At 39.1% G+C, this 15,517-nt stretch overlaps 2 protein-coding genes across 4 annotated transcripts in view; both read left to right on the top strand.

Moving 5' to 3' along the window:
* The window catches only part of FREM1 (FRAS1 related extracellular matrix 1), a 103,508-nt gene extending 96,380 nt beyond the window's left edge, over nucleotides 1-7,128 (top strand). For all 3 annotated transcript variants that reach the window (XM_073345426.2, XM_073345435.2, XM_073345436.2), the window contains 2 exons: nucleotides 2,957-3,042; nucleotides 4,129-7,128. In XM_073345426.2, coding sequence (XP_073201527.2) covers nucleotides 2,957-3,042; nucleotides 4,129-4,328 — 286 coding nt within the window. In that variant the 3' untranslated portion in view covers nucleotides 4,329-7,128. The remainder of the gene's footprint in view (nucleotides 1-2,956; nucleotides 3,043-4,128) is intronic.
* A 5,979-nt stretch (nucleotides 7,129-13,107) lies between these two features.
* CER1 (cerberus 1, DAN family BMP antagonist) lies at nucleotides 13,108-15,049 on the top strand. The gene is made up of 2 exons (XM_073346261.1): nucleotides 13,108-13,641; nucleotides 14,681-15,049. The coding sequence occupies exons 1-2, from the start codon at nucleotides 13,108-13,110 to the stop codon at nucleotides 14,972-14,974; spliced, it is 828 nt and encodes a 275-aa protein (XP_073202362.1). The 3' UTR covers nucleotides 14,975-15,049.
* Nucleotides 15,050-15,517: the final 468 nt, after the last annotated feature.

The raw sequence follows: 15,517 nt of genomic DNA, 5'->3' as shown, positions 1-15,517 counted from the left end.
CTCAGGATGGGGAGTTAGTTGCTGAATTAATGACCCTTTCTGAAAACATCCTTGCACCAGATACCTCCCATTTGTAACTGGAGACAGTGTAGACAAATTAATAGCAGCAGTCTCAGCTGAAAATACTGGGCCACATTTGGATTCCACTTAGGAGCCATAAATACAGATCCTAAGGCACAATATGGTACATTAATACTTTTACAGTGCGTAGGATTGTCCATATCTTCATTCTGACAGGACTGACCATTAGGGAGTAATGAACCTGAAGACATTCAGATTTGGGGTTTAGCTACAAAGTGACAGGGTTCGTGTTTCAGCGTTGGGTTTTGACATAAACATGACACTCGCCCATTAGAATCTGCACACTGGATGACATATGAACCTGTTTGTTCAGCCCCTCAACAGTGACAAGTCATGACATTTCATAATAAAATGCTTCCCTTGAAACAGATTTGTTCTGTGTCATGATGGCGTGATATAAAAACAGCTAATTGCCCCACCAAACTTGCATCATTTCTGCCACACTAATTGCAGGGTATTGTTCTCAGACAGACAATGCAGACATGACAATGAAGGGTTACTGGAGAATGTTTAACACACAACAAACAAGGTTGCTCAGTGGAAAGGAAACCTTCCATTTGAGTAACAGAAGTGTTTTCAACACTTGTCAAAGAACTGTTTATGAATCTGGTTCTCTCGGCTCAATTCTCCCCTGCCTCCAAGCTCCTCTTGGCATGAGGGGAGGAGAGCTCCTTTACAGTTCCCTGATTCTGCACTGGCCCAGACCCAACAGTGGTTAGAGCAGCCTAGGATGCTGTTCCAGTTTATGCCCTCGCGGACATTGCATCAGTTGAGGAGCAGTGTAGCAGAGCTCTGCTTGCATGGGAGCCCCCTCCTTCTGATTTAGGCCACTAGGGAGTTCCCCCGCATAAGGGGAATTTTCTGGGGGCCATTTATGGCCATGCACTTTGCACTGCCTGAGTGACACAAAGGGTCTGGCTTATACAGGAAAATCAGGGCCTCTCTTCCATTGACCTGGAATCTCCATGTGTTAGTGTTTAAATAAAACTAACAGCCAGAGCTCAGAACTCAGATTGCTGCTCTTCAGGGCAGGGATCATCTTTTTGCTGTCTTTGTACAGCACTTAACACAACTGGGTCCTGGTCTGTGACTGGGTTTCCTAGGCGCTACCATAATATAAAAAATTAATAAAAGGTCTAAAGCTATGTCTGAGAGCTGCTCAGTGCCTTTGGCACTCCCTTGATCTTGGGCCAGCTGTGTGTCTGGCTGTGTGAACTAGTATTGGTGCTAATGGCCCCAAATGAGATATGACCGCCTGTGCTAGCCGGGTATGGAGTTGCCCCAACCATTCCTCCTCTGCTGGCCATAGGGTATGTGATTTAGGATCTGTTGCAGCTGCTCTGCACCACCCAAGGATCCCCCTATGCTGTAGGGATCCTTCTCGTACCTGGTTAAACTGGCTATTGGGCAGTTTTAGTTTGGTATAGAGCTGCCCTGTAGAAAGCATAAAGGAGAGAGTTTAGCTCCTGAATGCCTTGCGTATTGCTGTGAACACCCTTGGCAGGCACCATTTAGCTGAAATGTTTGCTTAGTTGGGACTGATTGCTCTGAGGTGCTGGATGCTTTTGAATGCATGGTATAGATTTTAAAGCACACAGAAAAAAATGTAAATGGACATATTTGGCACCACAATGAGTGTTGTGTGTATTTTAAATAAAGTAGTATGTCCTTTTCAGTAGAGACTTTTTAATTAGGGTTTAGTTAGAATTACAGTTAGCTCCATAAATACCTTTATATTGTCATTTCCTGCCTGTCTGGAGCCCGGACCTAGGTTAATGCTATTATCATACACGCACTTTCAGAACTGTTCTCATTTTCTTAGAGTGTGTCTAGAGCTGTGACTACATGTAATGATTAGAAATGTCTTTTCATACAAGCATGATTTTTAAATCAGTATTTGGAAGGGACCTCTCTTGAGATTAGATTTTATTATAGCCACACCAGTCTTTCTTCTGGCTGCAATCAGGTGTTTCTATTATTTGGATTGAAATAAGAGGTTGATCTCATTATTGCTATGATCACTAGGGTGCATATCCCAGGTTTGTAGCACTTGGTGAAGCAACTTTCTAGTGCCAGTGATTTAGTTTTACTGAATTTTCATGAACCAATCAAAGGATTATACTGCTGTTAAATTAAATGATTTGGTTCAAAGGTTTAGAACATATGTAAGCAGAGACCCAGCTCAACTGCTAATTGAATTAAGTGGAAGATGCTGTAAATCAAATAAGTCTTTAAAATTTCTGCTAGGACTTTATTGAAAACATTTAAGCCTGATCTACACTACAGTTTCAACTGTGTCAGGAATCTATCTGTTTATACTCCAGTTGTCCCCGATCCAGTTATAACACAGTTCCATTTTGAAGTGTAAATGAAATTTTACCTTTATTTATCCAAGGCTTTAGCATAGTTCCGGGGACATGGTTTGAGAGTTTGCATTACAAAATGGAGCCATAATATGACCAGATCCCTCGACATGGTTGTATTTGTGGGGTAGATGGACCTTAGCTTACAGTTACAAATAAACAACTCTTGTTTGCAAAACAATACACCTACCAAAAAAACAGCATGTACTTTTAAACCCATGTTAAAGAATTTCTTGTGAAATAATTAACATTTGGGTTTAAAATATTACATATGAGTATATAATATCTATTACCTTTAAGTAATTGATTAGTGACTACACAATCTGTCCAGTGGACATGAGGTTTAAAAATAAACCTGTGTACAGGGTATTCTTTGATCCAAACATCAGTTTTCATGCGAAATTGTAATATGTGTCTTATGGTAGAATAAACACTCATTATAGAAAAGTCAAGTAGAAAGATGTCTCACTCTGTATCGTTCTGATTATTCCGTCCTCTCTTTTTGAACCTAGATACCTTGGAAGTCTAGCAAGTGTGGTCACTAAACAACACATGCAGTGGCTGTGGGACTTCAGTGGCAGGAAGCCCTTTTGGATAGGCAAGTATACAAAATGTTAAGTATGACTGTCTCCTGGAGAACACTAGTGTCTTTCTATGAGCTTTACCTTGGAACATAGGAATACTGACCAACTGTCCATCAGGTCCAGTGTCCTTTTTCCTTAAGTTGCTTTTATTGAATATTTAGAGAAATGTACGAAAGGAAAGGTCCAGTTCTGCAAATCTGTATCATAGAGAGGAATTTCATCTTGACCCCACCCATCCCCAGGGATCAGTTTTAGGCTAGTGCAACTCCACTGACCTCAGTGGTATAAAGCTGTTGTAATGGAGCGGAGAATCAGGTTCAACAAATTTAGTGAGTTCGTATATTTCTGGGGCCTTGTGTAGACTAGGAAAATAGGATATGTCTGAATATCTTAGCTAACACTATTTTAAACACTGTTTATGTGTTTGGGGTGAACCAACTAACGTTTTAAAGGTAGTGAGCTGTGCCTGCACTAGGTGAAAAAACATTGTTAGCCAATGTGTTTTCAGACATGAACTATTTTCTTAGTCTAGATAAGGCTCGTATGAATGTTAAAAGGCTGACAGGAATTTGATTTCACAAGGGGGCTCAGATAACGTTTGATTCTGCATTCTTGACTAGAATGTGCTTACCAGGGAAATTAAGATAAATATCACAAGACAAACTTGGACACAAAGTATAGAGAAATTGAGAGATTTTGGGGTGGGTGATAGTAAGGGAAAGGATGCTGTCTCCTTGCTCACATGATGCTAGTTGCCTTACCAGAAGTTACACTGTATTTTACTTGCAGACCTGGTGTGCTCTCTTCAGGGCTGTCCCTATGAGGGTGCAGGGCCTGGGGCGGAAGTGACGGATTAGTCTCTTCTGGGAGTGACCAGGCCAGCCAATTACACCGGCCCGCAGGGCCTCCCAAAGCGCAGGGCCTGGAGTGGTCACCCTGATTTGCCCTACCCAAGCAACAGCTCTGGCTCTCTTCCTTCAATAAGTCTTGTGTGTACTTCTCACTAGAGGAATAGAAGAATAGGCTTTCTTTTGTAGCAGGAGCCTTCAGACTGGAGGTGAAATGCATATCACTGACTTGATCTTTTTGGTTCGTATTAGGCTTTAATGATCAAGTTAATCCTGGCCATTGGGAGTGGAATGGAGGAGAACCTGTCACCTTCACAAACTGGAGAAGAAGTCCATCTCGCTTTTCAAAGCAAGGAAAGAATTGTGTTTTGGTGCAGAGGCGAGGGAAATGGCAAGCAAAAGACTGTAGGAAGGGTAATCGGCACAACTATGTCTGCTCAAGAAAGCTGTAAACAAAACTGACACTCATACCCATCTGGCCTTTCTTGTGCACAGAATTTTTAACTTATATTTGCAGTATTTTGAGGGTATAAGTGTAGAAAAGAAACTTCATTATCGTCAGGGTTTATTTTTATACTCCTGCTGGGGTATATTAGAGTCAACTCGAGTGAATGCGGTAGCCCAGTGCTAAGCATAGCAAGGAAGGGGTGGGAAAATAGGTTCTCATTAGAGAAAGCCTCAGTCTAGATCCAGAATTCAAGCACCACCAAGTTTCAGAATGTTTGGTTCTTGGTTTTGGTTTGAGCTCATTACAACAATAAGGGTCACTTGCAAAATTCAGATCTGAATCCAATTTCAATTTTCAAACACCCCCAAAGCATTTGGAACTGTCATTTGTTCTAATGAGATGCCCAAATTTTGTTACACCAAAGACTAAAGCCTTAGGTCTTACACCTAATAGCTATGTAAATTTATTCATTTATTTTTAAACAAAAATAAACTAACACAACAGTCAACTTGCAGGTTCCATGATTGGTGAATGTAAATTGTCTGTTGTTTGAATTCATCAGCAATAAAACCTACAGTTTTACAGTTCTGTTAGCTTTGTTTTCACTGGCAGTTATAGGGAGAGAAGTGGCGGTGGGAGGGGTAATGGGCTCATCTGCAGAGTGAGCTCTGTTGCTGACATTGGGTTGCTGTTAGGGATACTAGTGCTTCTATCATTGCTGTCCTAGCATGGTACCTGATCCAGAACTCACAGGAGTCCATGGGAAGAATCTAAGCAGGAGTTGGATTAGGCCCACAGTGCAGGAGCGCCATGGGGAAGGAAGTCTGCTTTTGTCTTCTCCTCACCCTTCCCATCTGCACAAGTCCAGCCACAATCCGACTCCAAAGACTTTGGATCCTAATTGGATGTGCCCACCTGGACCTAACTGCAAGTACAATCCTTAGGGATTTGACACCTTTTTTAAAATGTAAGTTTATTTCTGAGAGAGTTTTTAAAAATTCAGAATTTAATTGGAACAAAACTGCTAGAAAAATAACTTCTTAATGTTCTTAACTGCATACACTACAGAGTTGCTGTGTCTAATGAATCTCTCAGGGTAACCTTTTTGCCTCAATACCTAACCAAATGACATCAGAGGTGAGCAACACTGCAGTACAATGAGAGTGTAAGTCACTCAAGTTGGAAGGCCTACACAAGGCCTTCCTTACCATTTAAGCACCCCAATATGGCTGTGTGGAGGGAAGGGGAATGGATGGAGTGGCCTCACAGAGGGCATCAACACCCCCAGAACTCCGCAGAGGGGTCTCTGTGCCAGTTTGGAATAGGCCAACATGGATGGGGCTGTTGGGGCCAGGCGAAAGCAGGCCATGCATGACCAAATCTAATCACCTAACACCACCTTGGGAGAACAGAGGGGTAACTGTACAGATGGCAGTTACTGCGCAGAAGACTGTGCAGCAGCCTTGCTTCCTTTTCTGTGGTTTCGTATGTGTTCCTGTGTGTAAATTCCATCACCCACACCACTTAGTTCCCTCTGCTAATCTTGAGACTTTGTGCTGGGAGAGTTGGATTTCAGAATAACTGTACAATAACATGAGAGGAAAAATATCATGGGCCAAATCCTGCCATCTTTATAAAGGCAAAGTCCCCAATGATCTCAAAGGGAGTTGTGCTTGAGCAAGAGTAGGGAAGGATTTAGCCCTCTATGTGTGTCACACTCTCATTTGAACCAGCCTTAAAGTAATTGAAGAGGATTTAAGATAGATCCATCTTAAATCTTAACAGTATAAACTGCGTATGCTTAATAGCCTCACTAATTTTTTTTCTATACAATAATACAGATAAAAATCTTGTTTCCAAGGTATTGTGAATGTTTAGCTATAAGAACCATTTACATCATTTCATATCTGAAATTCTCTTTGAGCTTTCCTTAAATTCAAGGATAGAATTTGAACAGCTTTTGTATTTCTGGCAAGGATGCTGAGGTTCAAAGAATGTAATGAATCCAAACCAGGTCAATGAGAGCACTGGATGGCTCAAGGGATTGTTAGTGAGAGGGATATAGAATGCTTCCATCTAAGTCACTGGTTTGAATACATTTCCATGTCAGTAGTGACAGAAAGTCACCATCTCAGGAATGTTCAGTGAACTATGGGCCTGATCCAAAGCCCACTGAAGTCACTGCAATTGTTTTCATTGACCTCATTGGCTTGGACTCTGTTAAAGATTATGGTGGGTGAGGTTGGTCAGGTCTCAGAGGACAAACTTTGCTATTAGAAGTTCTGAGAGTGCAACAGAAGGTCAAGAACTGAATGGGCATGGAGAATGAACTTATACACTCACTTACTGATGTAGTCCTTCCAGGCTGCACTTATTCTGTGAATAAACAGAGGACTTGATTGACCAGGACTGTCAACCCAGCACCTTTCACAAGTATAAAAAATGTGCAAAAAAGTTCAGTGAAAAAAAATCTAATGTATTCCTCAAGCAAGAGACTATTTTTTTAATTTGTGTTAATAAATGTATAATTAACTTTATACAGATCAAATTTGCCTTTTTTTAAACTAATTTGGAAACAGAAATTCAGAAGAGAATGTTCCAATTCCCTGTAGTGGGTACTGCAATTGAGAAGTTTATTTACATTTTGATTTGTGTTCATTCTTTCTAAATATTAGAGAGAATTATGTATATAGTTCTATCAACACTGTAGTTCTACCTTATTTAAATCACTAGACTGGTGCTAATCTAATATTTGTACCAAAAATAGCATGTTACATGCACTATATTGACTGTTATACCTAAATATGTACTGTATACTAATAAAAATAAATCCTATATGATAGCTGCGGACTTGTCTCTTAAATACCCAAGTACTTAAAAGCTTTCTTACTGTGACAGAGACTGAGGTAATGAGCATATTAAAAATGTGTTTATAAGTGATAAGTACAATATGTCTGTTGTATATTGTATCAGCTACTGAAATCTGTTTTCCTTTAATGTGTCTACCTCTTTTGGGTGCATACATTGGGTTGTTATTATAGAATTACTCATGAATATTTGGCTGTGTCTGTTTTTTAAGCATTTGAGCACTAGAATATTTTATTTTAGGAAATAAATCCAAAGAAGGACACAGGCTTTGCCAACAGATATAAGAAAAGGAAAAGTGAGATAAAGGCATGATTTCAGGTTAAAAATCACATTGAAAAACTGATTTATAGATTCACAGATTTTTAAGGCCAGAAGGGCCCTGTGATCATCTAGTCTAGCTGCCTGCATAACGCAGGCCACAGAAACTCACCCAGGCATTCCTACATCAAGCCCAGGACTTATCTGAGCTATAGCATATCTTTAAAAAGCAAAACATTGTCTTGACTTGAAGATTGCAAGTGATGGAGAATCCACCACGTCTCTTGGTAAGTTGTTCCAATGATTACTTATTATTAATGCTTTTACCAATAACACAATATACCTATTGCTATAAATAAACCTATGACTATAAGTCTTACCATCATCTTCTTACAGAGGCTTAGATTGTGCTGGCAATATCTTCCAGGTGTCTTTTCAGACTGTTTAGAGAATTTCCACTGCTCTCTCTCACTTTTCATGTATTTCAGGAAAAAGGGGGGGTTTCTATCAAGATTCTAATGTCTCTCAAACTATTCCAGATGTCTTGCTTTTCCCTCTTCATCTTCCACCTCACAGCAAGCCACAGAAATCAACCAACCGCTTCGGGTGGTTTCCAGCTCCACACTGAGTTTGGGATGAGTTAGATTCTCAGTTAAATGATACATAGATTCTGCCTCCATGTTTTGCTCAGGAGATGCTATCATATGTGGAAATCCGCACAGAGTCTAACAAGCTGGGATGCTTAGAGAGAAAACTAGCCATGCATCTCATTGATCTTGGCATTGCTGATGCAATATGGATGTCCATGTTGATCTTCACTCTGCTCCCTTCATTGATATCAAGAAGAAAATATAATACTTCTGTTGCTAAAAACATCTCCTGAATTCTGTACAATCCAAGCTTACTGAGGAGTTCAGAGCAACTGCCTGTTTCTACCACACCAGTTCCATTTTTGCTTCTAAAAAGCAACATGTCCCAACAAGTCATGTACATTTGCATGCTGCACAGCCTCTTGAAGTGATAGTAAGACTAAAATAGCTGCAATAGGAAGGTTATGCTACTTTTTAATATTTTCATTCTTTACCTCAGAAATGTTTAATCACAATATTGACCTCACAAATTTTATTTGATAAAAATATTGATTCCAAACATCTTCAAACTTCTTTCCTAACAATTGTTGTTGTCTCTGCCTCCTTCTCTCCCTCTTCCATTTTTTAAGATTCTCTACTTAAAAATGTTGTTCTGTATTTGGGTTTCAATAGATTGAAAGCTATGTTACTTTCATTCTCAAATGAATATTTCTGTGTAGATTTTCCCATGTTATTGGGGTTTTTTACTATATGGTAAGGCTAAAGGACCAACACATTTAAGCTTGCAATTCTATTGGTTCTACTGTAAGTAGAGGACAACTTTTCAAACGTAGGCATCTAAATTTTGGCAGCAGCTTGGAATACTGGTTTTATTCCTGTTGGGATGAGCATACAGAGAAAAACATTATAAAGATGTGGATGAAATTGTGCTATACCAATTGGCAACAAAATTTAAGAACCTCACTGCAATGGAAATAGGTGACGTATACAAATTTTAAGATGTAAAAGCCATCAGATTTTTTGTCCTGTTATATCACTCACAAGCCTACTGGGTTAGTTATTGTAACTGTGCTATGAAAGGCATGTAGGTAATGTGACTCTTTCTGCTTTTTTAAAAACTCAATACTCTAAAAAAAAAAAAAAAAGAAAAAAAAAGAGGGCTTTCTTTGGAATGTATAATAATTGGGGAATGTACTGTAAAATAGTAATTAATTAGTTCTGAGGTCTTTAAATGGGTTCTTTAAAAGTTTTATCTGGATAGAAGTTTAGAGGGTTTGTAATTTATACTATAATGACCCTATTTAGCTCAACAGAAGGAAAAAAATTCCACCGTTGGCTAAGAATTATTTTTAGGCATCAATTGGCAGTGTAACTAATTATTCAGTTTATGTCCATGATGACTGAACAATCTGAAGCAAATGAATAATGATACTTTGTATTTACAAAGCACTTGTCATCTGTAGATCTCTGTGCTTTAAAAGATTGGAAAGCATTAATGCTGACTAGTTCAAGTGAAAGCAGTGTACTCAAAAATAAAATGCTACTATGGGGTGAAAGGTTGTTCGAATCTGAGCACGGTATTTGCCCACAAAATTTAACACCCAAAATGGAGCAAAAATACTCACTACCCAAATACTGAAGTAGAAGAAATATAGTTTTGTATATTTATTGCTACACTGCATTTTGTAGGAATGTGACAGTTGTTTCACTGGGTTATAATGACAGTCTCCCCTGTCCAATATCCATTGCAGGTATTCGTTATTCCATACAGTTTTTGTCTCAAGGAGTGGATTTGTAAATATTTTGTATTATTACCAAAGATTCTATTCAGAGTTTGCTGGGGAAAGATATCTGGCCTTGTGCAGGGAGGATCTGGAGGAATTAAGGGCTGAGTATAGACCCCTGCATTGTGCTCGCAGAGAGGCAGCATGATCCAATGGCTAGGGCACCTGGGTGCTTTTCCCAGCTCTGCCACTAACCTGCTATTCATTTAATCTCTCTGTGCCTTAGTTTCCACCACACCCTTTTTCTGCTTTGTCTTTTTATATATATATAACATAAGCATTTCTAGGTAGGGACTGTCTCTATGTATCTTTACAGTGCCAGCACCCTGGGGCCCTGATCTCAGTTGAAGCCTTGAGGTGCTACTGAACTATAAATAATTGTAATAATAAACAGCATAATGCACAGTGTTTATGCAATACTTTGCTTTTGCTCATGTGTATGTTCTTTGCTGACAGTCTTTCTGTTGACTTCAAGGGGGGTTGGATAAGGACACACACACACATGCAAGCATACACTCTCTCTCTCTCTCTTTCTCTCTCTCTCCTGCAAACTTGCATGTGAGTGTCTTTAGGCAATGGGACTACGCATTTGAATAAAATTGTGTTTTCAAGATCATGGCCAAAGTTTGAAATTTTAAATCTGTTTTAGGGCTATTCAAGCCTAAACAAAGCAAGTGAAAAATAGCTTTGCTGGTGAAAACTCCTTTTTGTTTCCTGCTTCAATACCTGGTGTGTTGGCCAAGATACAAATATTTTTGTCTAATTATCAGTCCAGTCCTGTAGCTAAAAGAATAATCTTAAAATATAATTGACTTTTTTAATGTCAGAAAAGGTGTAAAATAATTTATAATGGTTATTATTCCACTTGCACTAGATAGGAGAAATTTTAGTACATTATTTTGGTTAAAGTTATTAGACACTAAAAATAGGAAATTAGATTTAAGACTGTACATTTAGGGTATGTCTTTACTGAACAGCTAACTTAAGTTTTCTACACTTGAGTTACCTGTCTTGAGTTAGCCCAGCTCAAGTGAGAGCGGCTGCGCTGCGATTTAGCTTGTGAGCTGCCATGGCCACACTGACACATCACACATTAGTGTGTAGTGCTAAGACTTCTGGAGGCATATCTTATGGTGGTTTGCGCTGCAGCGAACAGAGACACTCTTATGAATTTTTTCCCAGTGAATTGCAGGGAAAGTTGTTTTGCCTGTCTGAGCATGTGGGTAGAATTGTGGGAAAGCACTGGAGTACCAGCAACACTTTAGCAGCTCTATCCTGTGTCCACACTAGAGTGTTCATGTTAGCAACTAATGATTTGTGCTATTTTAAGCTGAAGCCTATATACCCTGATGGGCTGCCCAACTGAAGTTGGAATCACCACCATGCTTGAGTTACAGGTTTTTGTGTGTGATGGGACACAAGTTTAGGGCAACACTTGAATTATAACTCAGGTTAACCATGCAGAGAAGACAAGGTCTAAATCTCAAATAGCTTTGCACTATTACTAATAGTAATGCACATGCATAGCAACAATAAATGCTGCAAGTCAGTGTCCCACAAGAACTTTGCAGGGCAATAGGTTTAGTCCAATTAGAGGGCAATAAACTAAGCCCTCTGAGGTGAAAGACAAATAATGACATGCATTTATCATAGATCAACTAGGTCTTTAACACTAATCTTCAGATTGGCAGCACCTTGATTTAAGCCAGTCTAACAGCTTATTGATATTCAAGTGGAATCAAGGATGTGTAGACACTAAATACTAGTACTAAAATGGCAAGTATTGGTATTCATCTTCAAAAATAATAGGTGTTACAGTCTGAGGAGGGTTTTCTCTTATATTGATCTAACCTGTTGGAAATATCTGTCAAGGACAATTTTTTTCTTACTTTCGAAGCTTGCATAAAGAGTTGCAAAAGGTGTGAGAGAGATTCAAAACCATGCAGGTTTTAGTTTACATTGTGAATGGTATACATTTGACAATGATGGTGCTACATAAATAATAAATTGTGCTAACAGCAGTGGTTTCTTAAACTGGGGCTATCTGAATATTGCTTATAATCCAATCTAATGTATAAATTGTTAGAGGCAAAACAGTCTTCAGATAGAGCAGTTAAAAGGCATATGTGACATAAGCCCAGAACAGCATTCTTGGGAGTTGGTGGTACCACACTTTCTGCTTTGTTAATCAAAAATTATCCAGATTTATGTGGCTTAATTGTCAATGGGAGTTTTGCCAGATTTTGGACTATGTGCTGAAGACTAGGCTCTATGGGAATTGCGTGTCACATCTTTGAACAGCTATTCTGAATGTGGAGGTGTGAATGTGTATGAACAGATATATTGTATCCTATTGCTATTTAATGAATTAATTGTTAATACAGTTTTGTTAAAAGTATGTCCATTTTATTCATGTACAAACATGTTATTTCTCCCTTACACAAGAGAGTGAGTGATATGGTGAAAAATTCACAAGATGCTGTTCTCATCCATGTCAGTGATTCACTACAGTATTTGAGCTTCAACAAGTCTCTGAGGGCCAAATTTTCAGAAGTGTGCACTAAATACAGGTTCCTCTATTTTTGGTTGCCCAGTTTGAGATACATGGGGTCTGATTTTCCATAGTTTCTGAGAAGCTGAAATCTAATTCAAGTCAGAAAATTAATTTTGGGTGGCTTGGATATTAAAGTACCCTATCTAAGACTTAATTGATAGATCCAAAAATGTGAAGCCTCTAAATTAGGGATCTCTTTTGAAAATGTGGGCCGGTATCTCTATGTAAGTCTACAGATCTATCTTCATGTTTTGAAATAGTTTTATTACCCTTACTTTCTCTGATATTTCATCACAACAGGACGTCCCTTTTTTGATTCTGCTGTGATGTGGGGGGGGGGTAAGTGAAAAAATATAAAGGACATGTTGAATGAGCTAATAAACATTCAGGAACTTTTCCACAGTTCCAGACTACAGCTAAACAACTTATCCAAACATTTTTTTCCAACTAATCACCCCCCTGGGGAACCAGGTTTTAGATAGGAACTTCTAATACACACATCCAGGAGTAAAAGATGGGTTGAATTAACACAAATTCCCTTATCATAATTATAATCTACAGTAAATGAGTTTAACTGGTTATCCTGGTTACCCTTTGTACCCCCCAACCCCCAGCATCCACAGAATGGCTTCAGTCTCATTTATAAAGCTAGCAGACTACATGCCGCTTCCTTTGCTCACCTGAAACTGCAGGACGATTAAATTAAAAGTCCACACAAGTAAGATTAGCATGTTTCTGCTGCTGCTTCAACTGCTTGTGATCTCAGGTCTTGGAGCAACAGGACAAGGTGGAGAGCTGCAAACGAACAAGAGGAGGAGACTTCAGCACCTTTCCTACCAAGATAAAGATTTACTTGAAAGAGAGGACCCTAGCAAGTTGCTGGTGCAAGATCTCATGGATTATGAAGAAATCCTAGAAGAACCAAGTTTATTTGTAGCAGCCCCAGAGCTGGCAGCAGAGAGCAGGAAGCAAGGAGAAAAAAAATCATCCAGATTTATCCTTCCCTACGTAGAGCTTGATGTGTACCGAGATCAGGGAAGCTGGACTGCACCAAAAGAGACCTCCCATTCTGAAAACATGGGACATTTCCTACCTTCCCACTCAGTCAACAAGAAGGAAGCTGAGCCCCCCTACAGAAAAGATGCTAAAAAATTCTGGGACCATTTCATGTTAAAAAAAAATTCAGCTTCTGAGGAGGTTGTCTTGCCAATCAAGACCAACGAGATGTACCAGGAGACCTGCAGGACGCTGCCTTTTTCCCAGGTAAGAACAGGTCTCAGGCAAGAGACCCAATAGCAGTATTTGCTCCCATTATTCTGCCTTCACAAACTCCACTCTCATTGTGTCATCTGTAATCCCTGACTAAGGAAATACAGGTCAATTCCACTTGCTAGCAGCAAGATCACTTCATAGACATCCAGTGGTACTGAAGAAAACTTTTGCTTTAGTTCAATGAGTCACATTGTCTGAGCACAGGTCTGGGAACCAATGTAATGAATATACAGTGATTTAGCCTGAACAGCGGGAAGAACAGTAAGTTTATTTATACAATCAGTCTCAGTGCAGTTATTCAGGGGTTGGTTTGTGGTTTTATGGCTAAACTCAAATTCTTGACCCATTCTACTAAAAATGAGGAGTAAAGCCTTGTCTATACTAGAAGATTGTACCACTTTAACTATACTGGTATTGTTAAAGCATTAACTTGTCCCTAGTGTGGACAAAGTTACACCAGTATAAAAGTGCTTATATCAGGTTAGTTGATTCAAATCTGGGATGTGGAATAAGCTATCCTGGAATAAGGCATCTTTATATTGATATAATTGCATCCACACAAGGGCGTATAACTATGTTGGTTAAAAAAACTCTAGTCAAAGAAGTTATAACTTCCAGCATAGACCAGTGCTTAATATAACGGACGTGACTCAAACTTGGTAGTAATTTTTCAAACATAAAGGCCCTTTGAACCAAATACGATATACATAAATGTAAAGGTATATATTATAGTAACACTATCCAAGTAAGTGGGAAATATCACTAGGTAACTTACTGTATCAGGAACTCTCTTGTTTTAATTTTGTTGCTACTTAAAATAATTTTAAATGATGTGAGTGCTACAGTAACTAACAGTAAGAGAAGAAACTTATATATTAGTTGTATGAGCCCTATCTTCTATTATTTTTGTGTCTACATCTTCCAGAAAAGTCCATGGGAGTTTTGAATGTGCAAAGAATGGAGGATCAGGGCCAACAAGTGTTTACAATGCCAATGCTATATAGTAACTGCAATCTGTTTGCTGTTTCAGAGTATTGTGCATGAGAACTGTGAAAAGGTGGTGGTGCAGAACAACCTGTGCTTTGGGAAGTGTAGTTCCTTTCATGTCCCTGGCCCAGAAGATCGTCTTTACACCTTTTGTTCCCACTGCTTGCCTACCAAGTTCACCATGAAACACTTGGAGCTGAACTGCACCAGGTCTGTTGCCGTGGTTAAAGTGGTCATGATTGTGGAGGATTGCAAGTGTGAGATTCAGAAGATTAAAGATTCTGAAATTGGACCCCTACATTCAGACTTGAATTCAAATGTATATGAGCACAATTAACCTGCTCAAAAGCACCTTTAAACTCCATAATCGTTAGCATCTTCAAGGAAAAAATAACTATGATTTTAGTCAGATACCTCCATCAACTGTGTGAAGATGTAGATTATCTCTTTACATCATGTATAATCAAAAAGAAAAGGAGGACTTGTGGCACCTTAGAGACTAACCAATTTATTTGAGCATAAGCTTTCATGAGCTACAGCTCACTTCATTGGATGCTGTAGCTCACGAAAGCTTATGCTCAAATAAATTGGTTAGTCTCTAAGGTGCCACAAGTCCTCCTTTTCTTTTTGCAAATACAGACTAACTCGGCTGTTACTCTGAAACCTGTCATCATGTATAATGTTACCTGAAATGTACAAAATGTTTCTCTGTGTGAAAGAGAGGGAGAGGGGAAGCATGGTGTGGAAGTCTAATCTCTTCAAAATGTCCCATTCTTGCTACACTGGGTCTGTTCCACTGTTGTCAGCAATGTTGAGATCCCAAGCACATATGATCCAAAAGCTGCCACCACTGTTTTAAACACCATGTTGATTAGACCTG

Source organism: Lepidochelys kempii, chromosome 5 (assembly GCF_965140285.1).
Source record: "Lepidochelys kempii isolate rLepKem1 chromosome 5, rLepKem1.hap1, whole genome shotgun sequence".
NCBI lineage: Eukaryota > Metazoa > Chordata > Testudines > Cheloniidae > Lepidochelys > Lepidochelys kempii.
Note: the sequence above shows the minus strand (reverse complement) of the source record. Positions and strands in the feature narration are given on the sequence as shown.

Excerpts from the sequence above, each read along its gene's own strand:
- CER1 (XM_073346261.1), top strand. The coding sequence starts at position 13,108 with ATGTTTCTGCTGCTGCTTCAACTGCTTGTGATCTCAGGTCTTGGAGCA. Across the intron at positions 13,642-14,680 it reads GGACGCTGCCTTTTTCCCAG|AGTATTGTGCATGAGAACTG; the intron begins GTAAGAACAGGT and ends TTGCTGTTTCAG.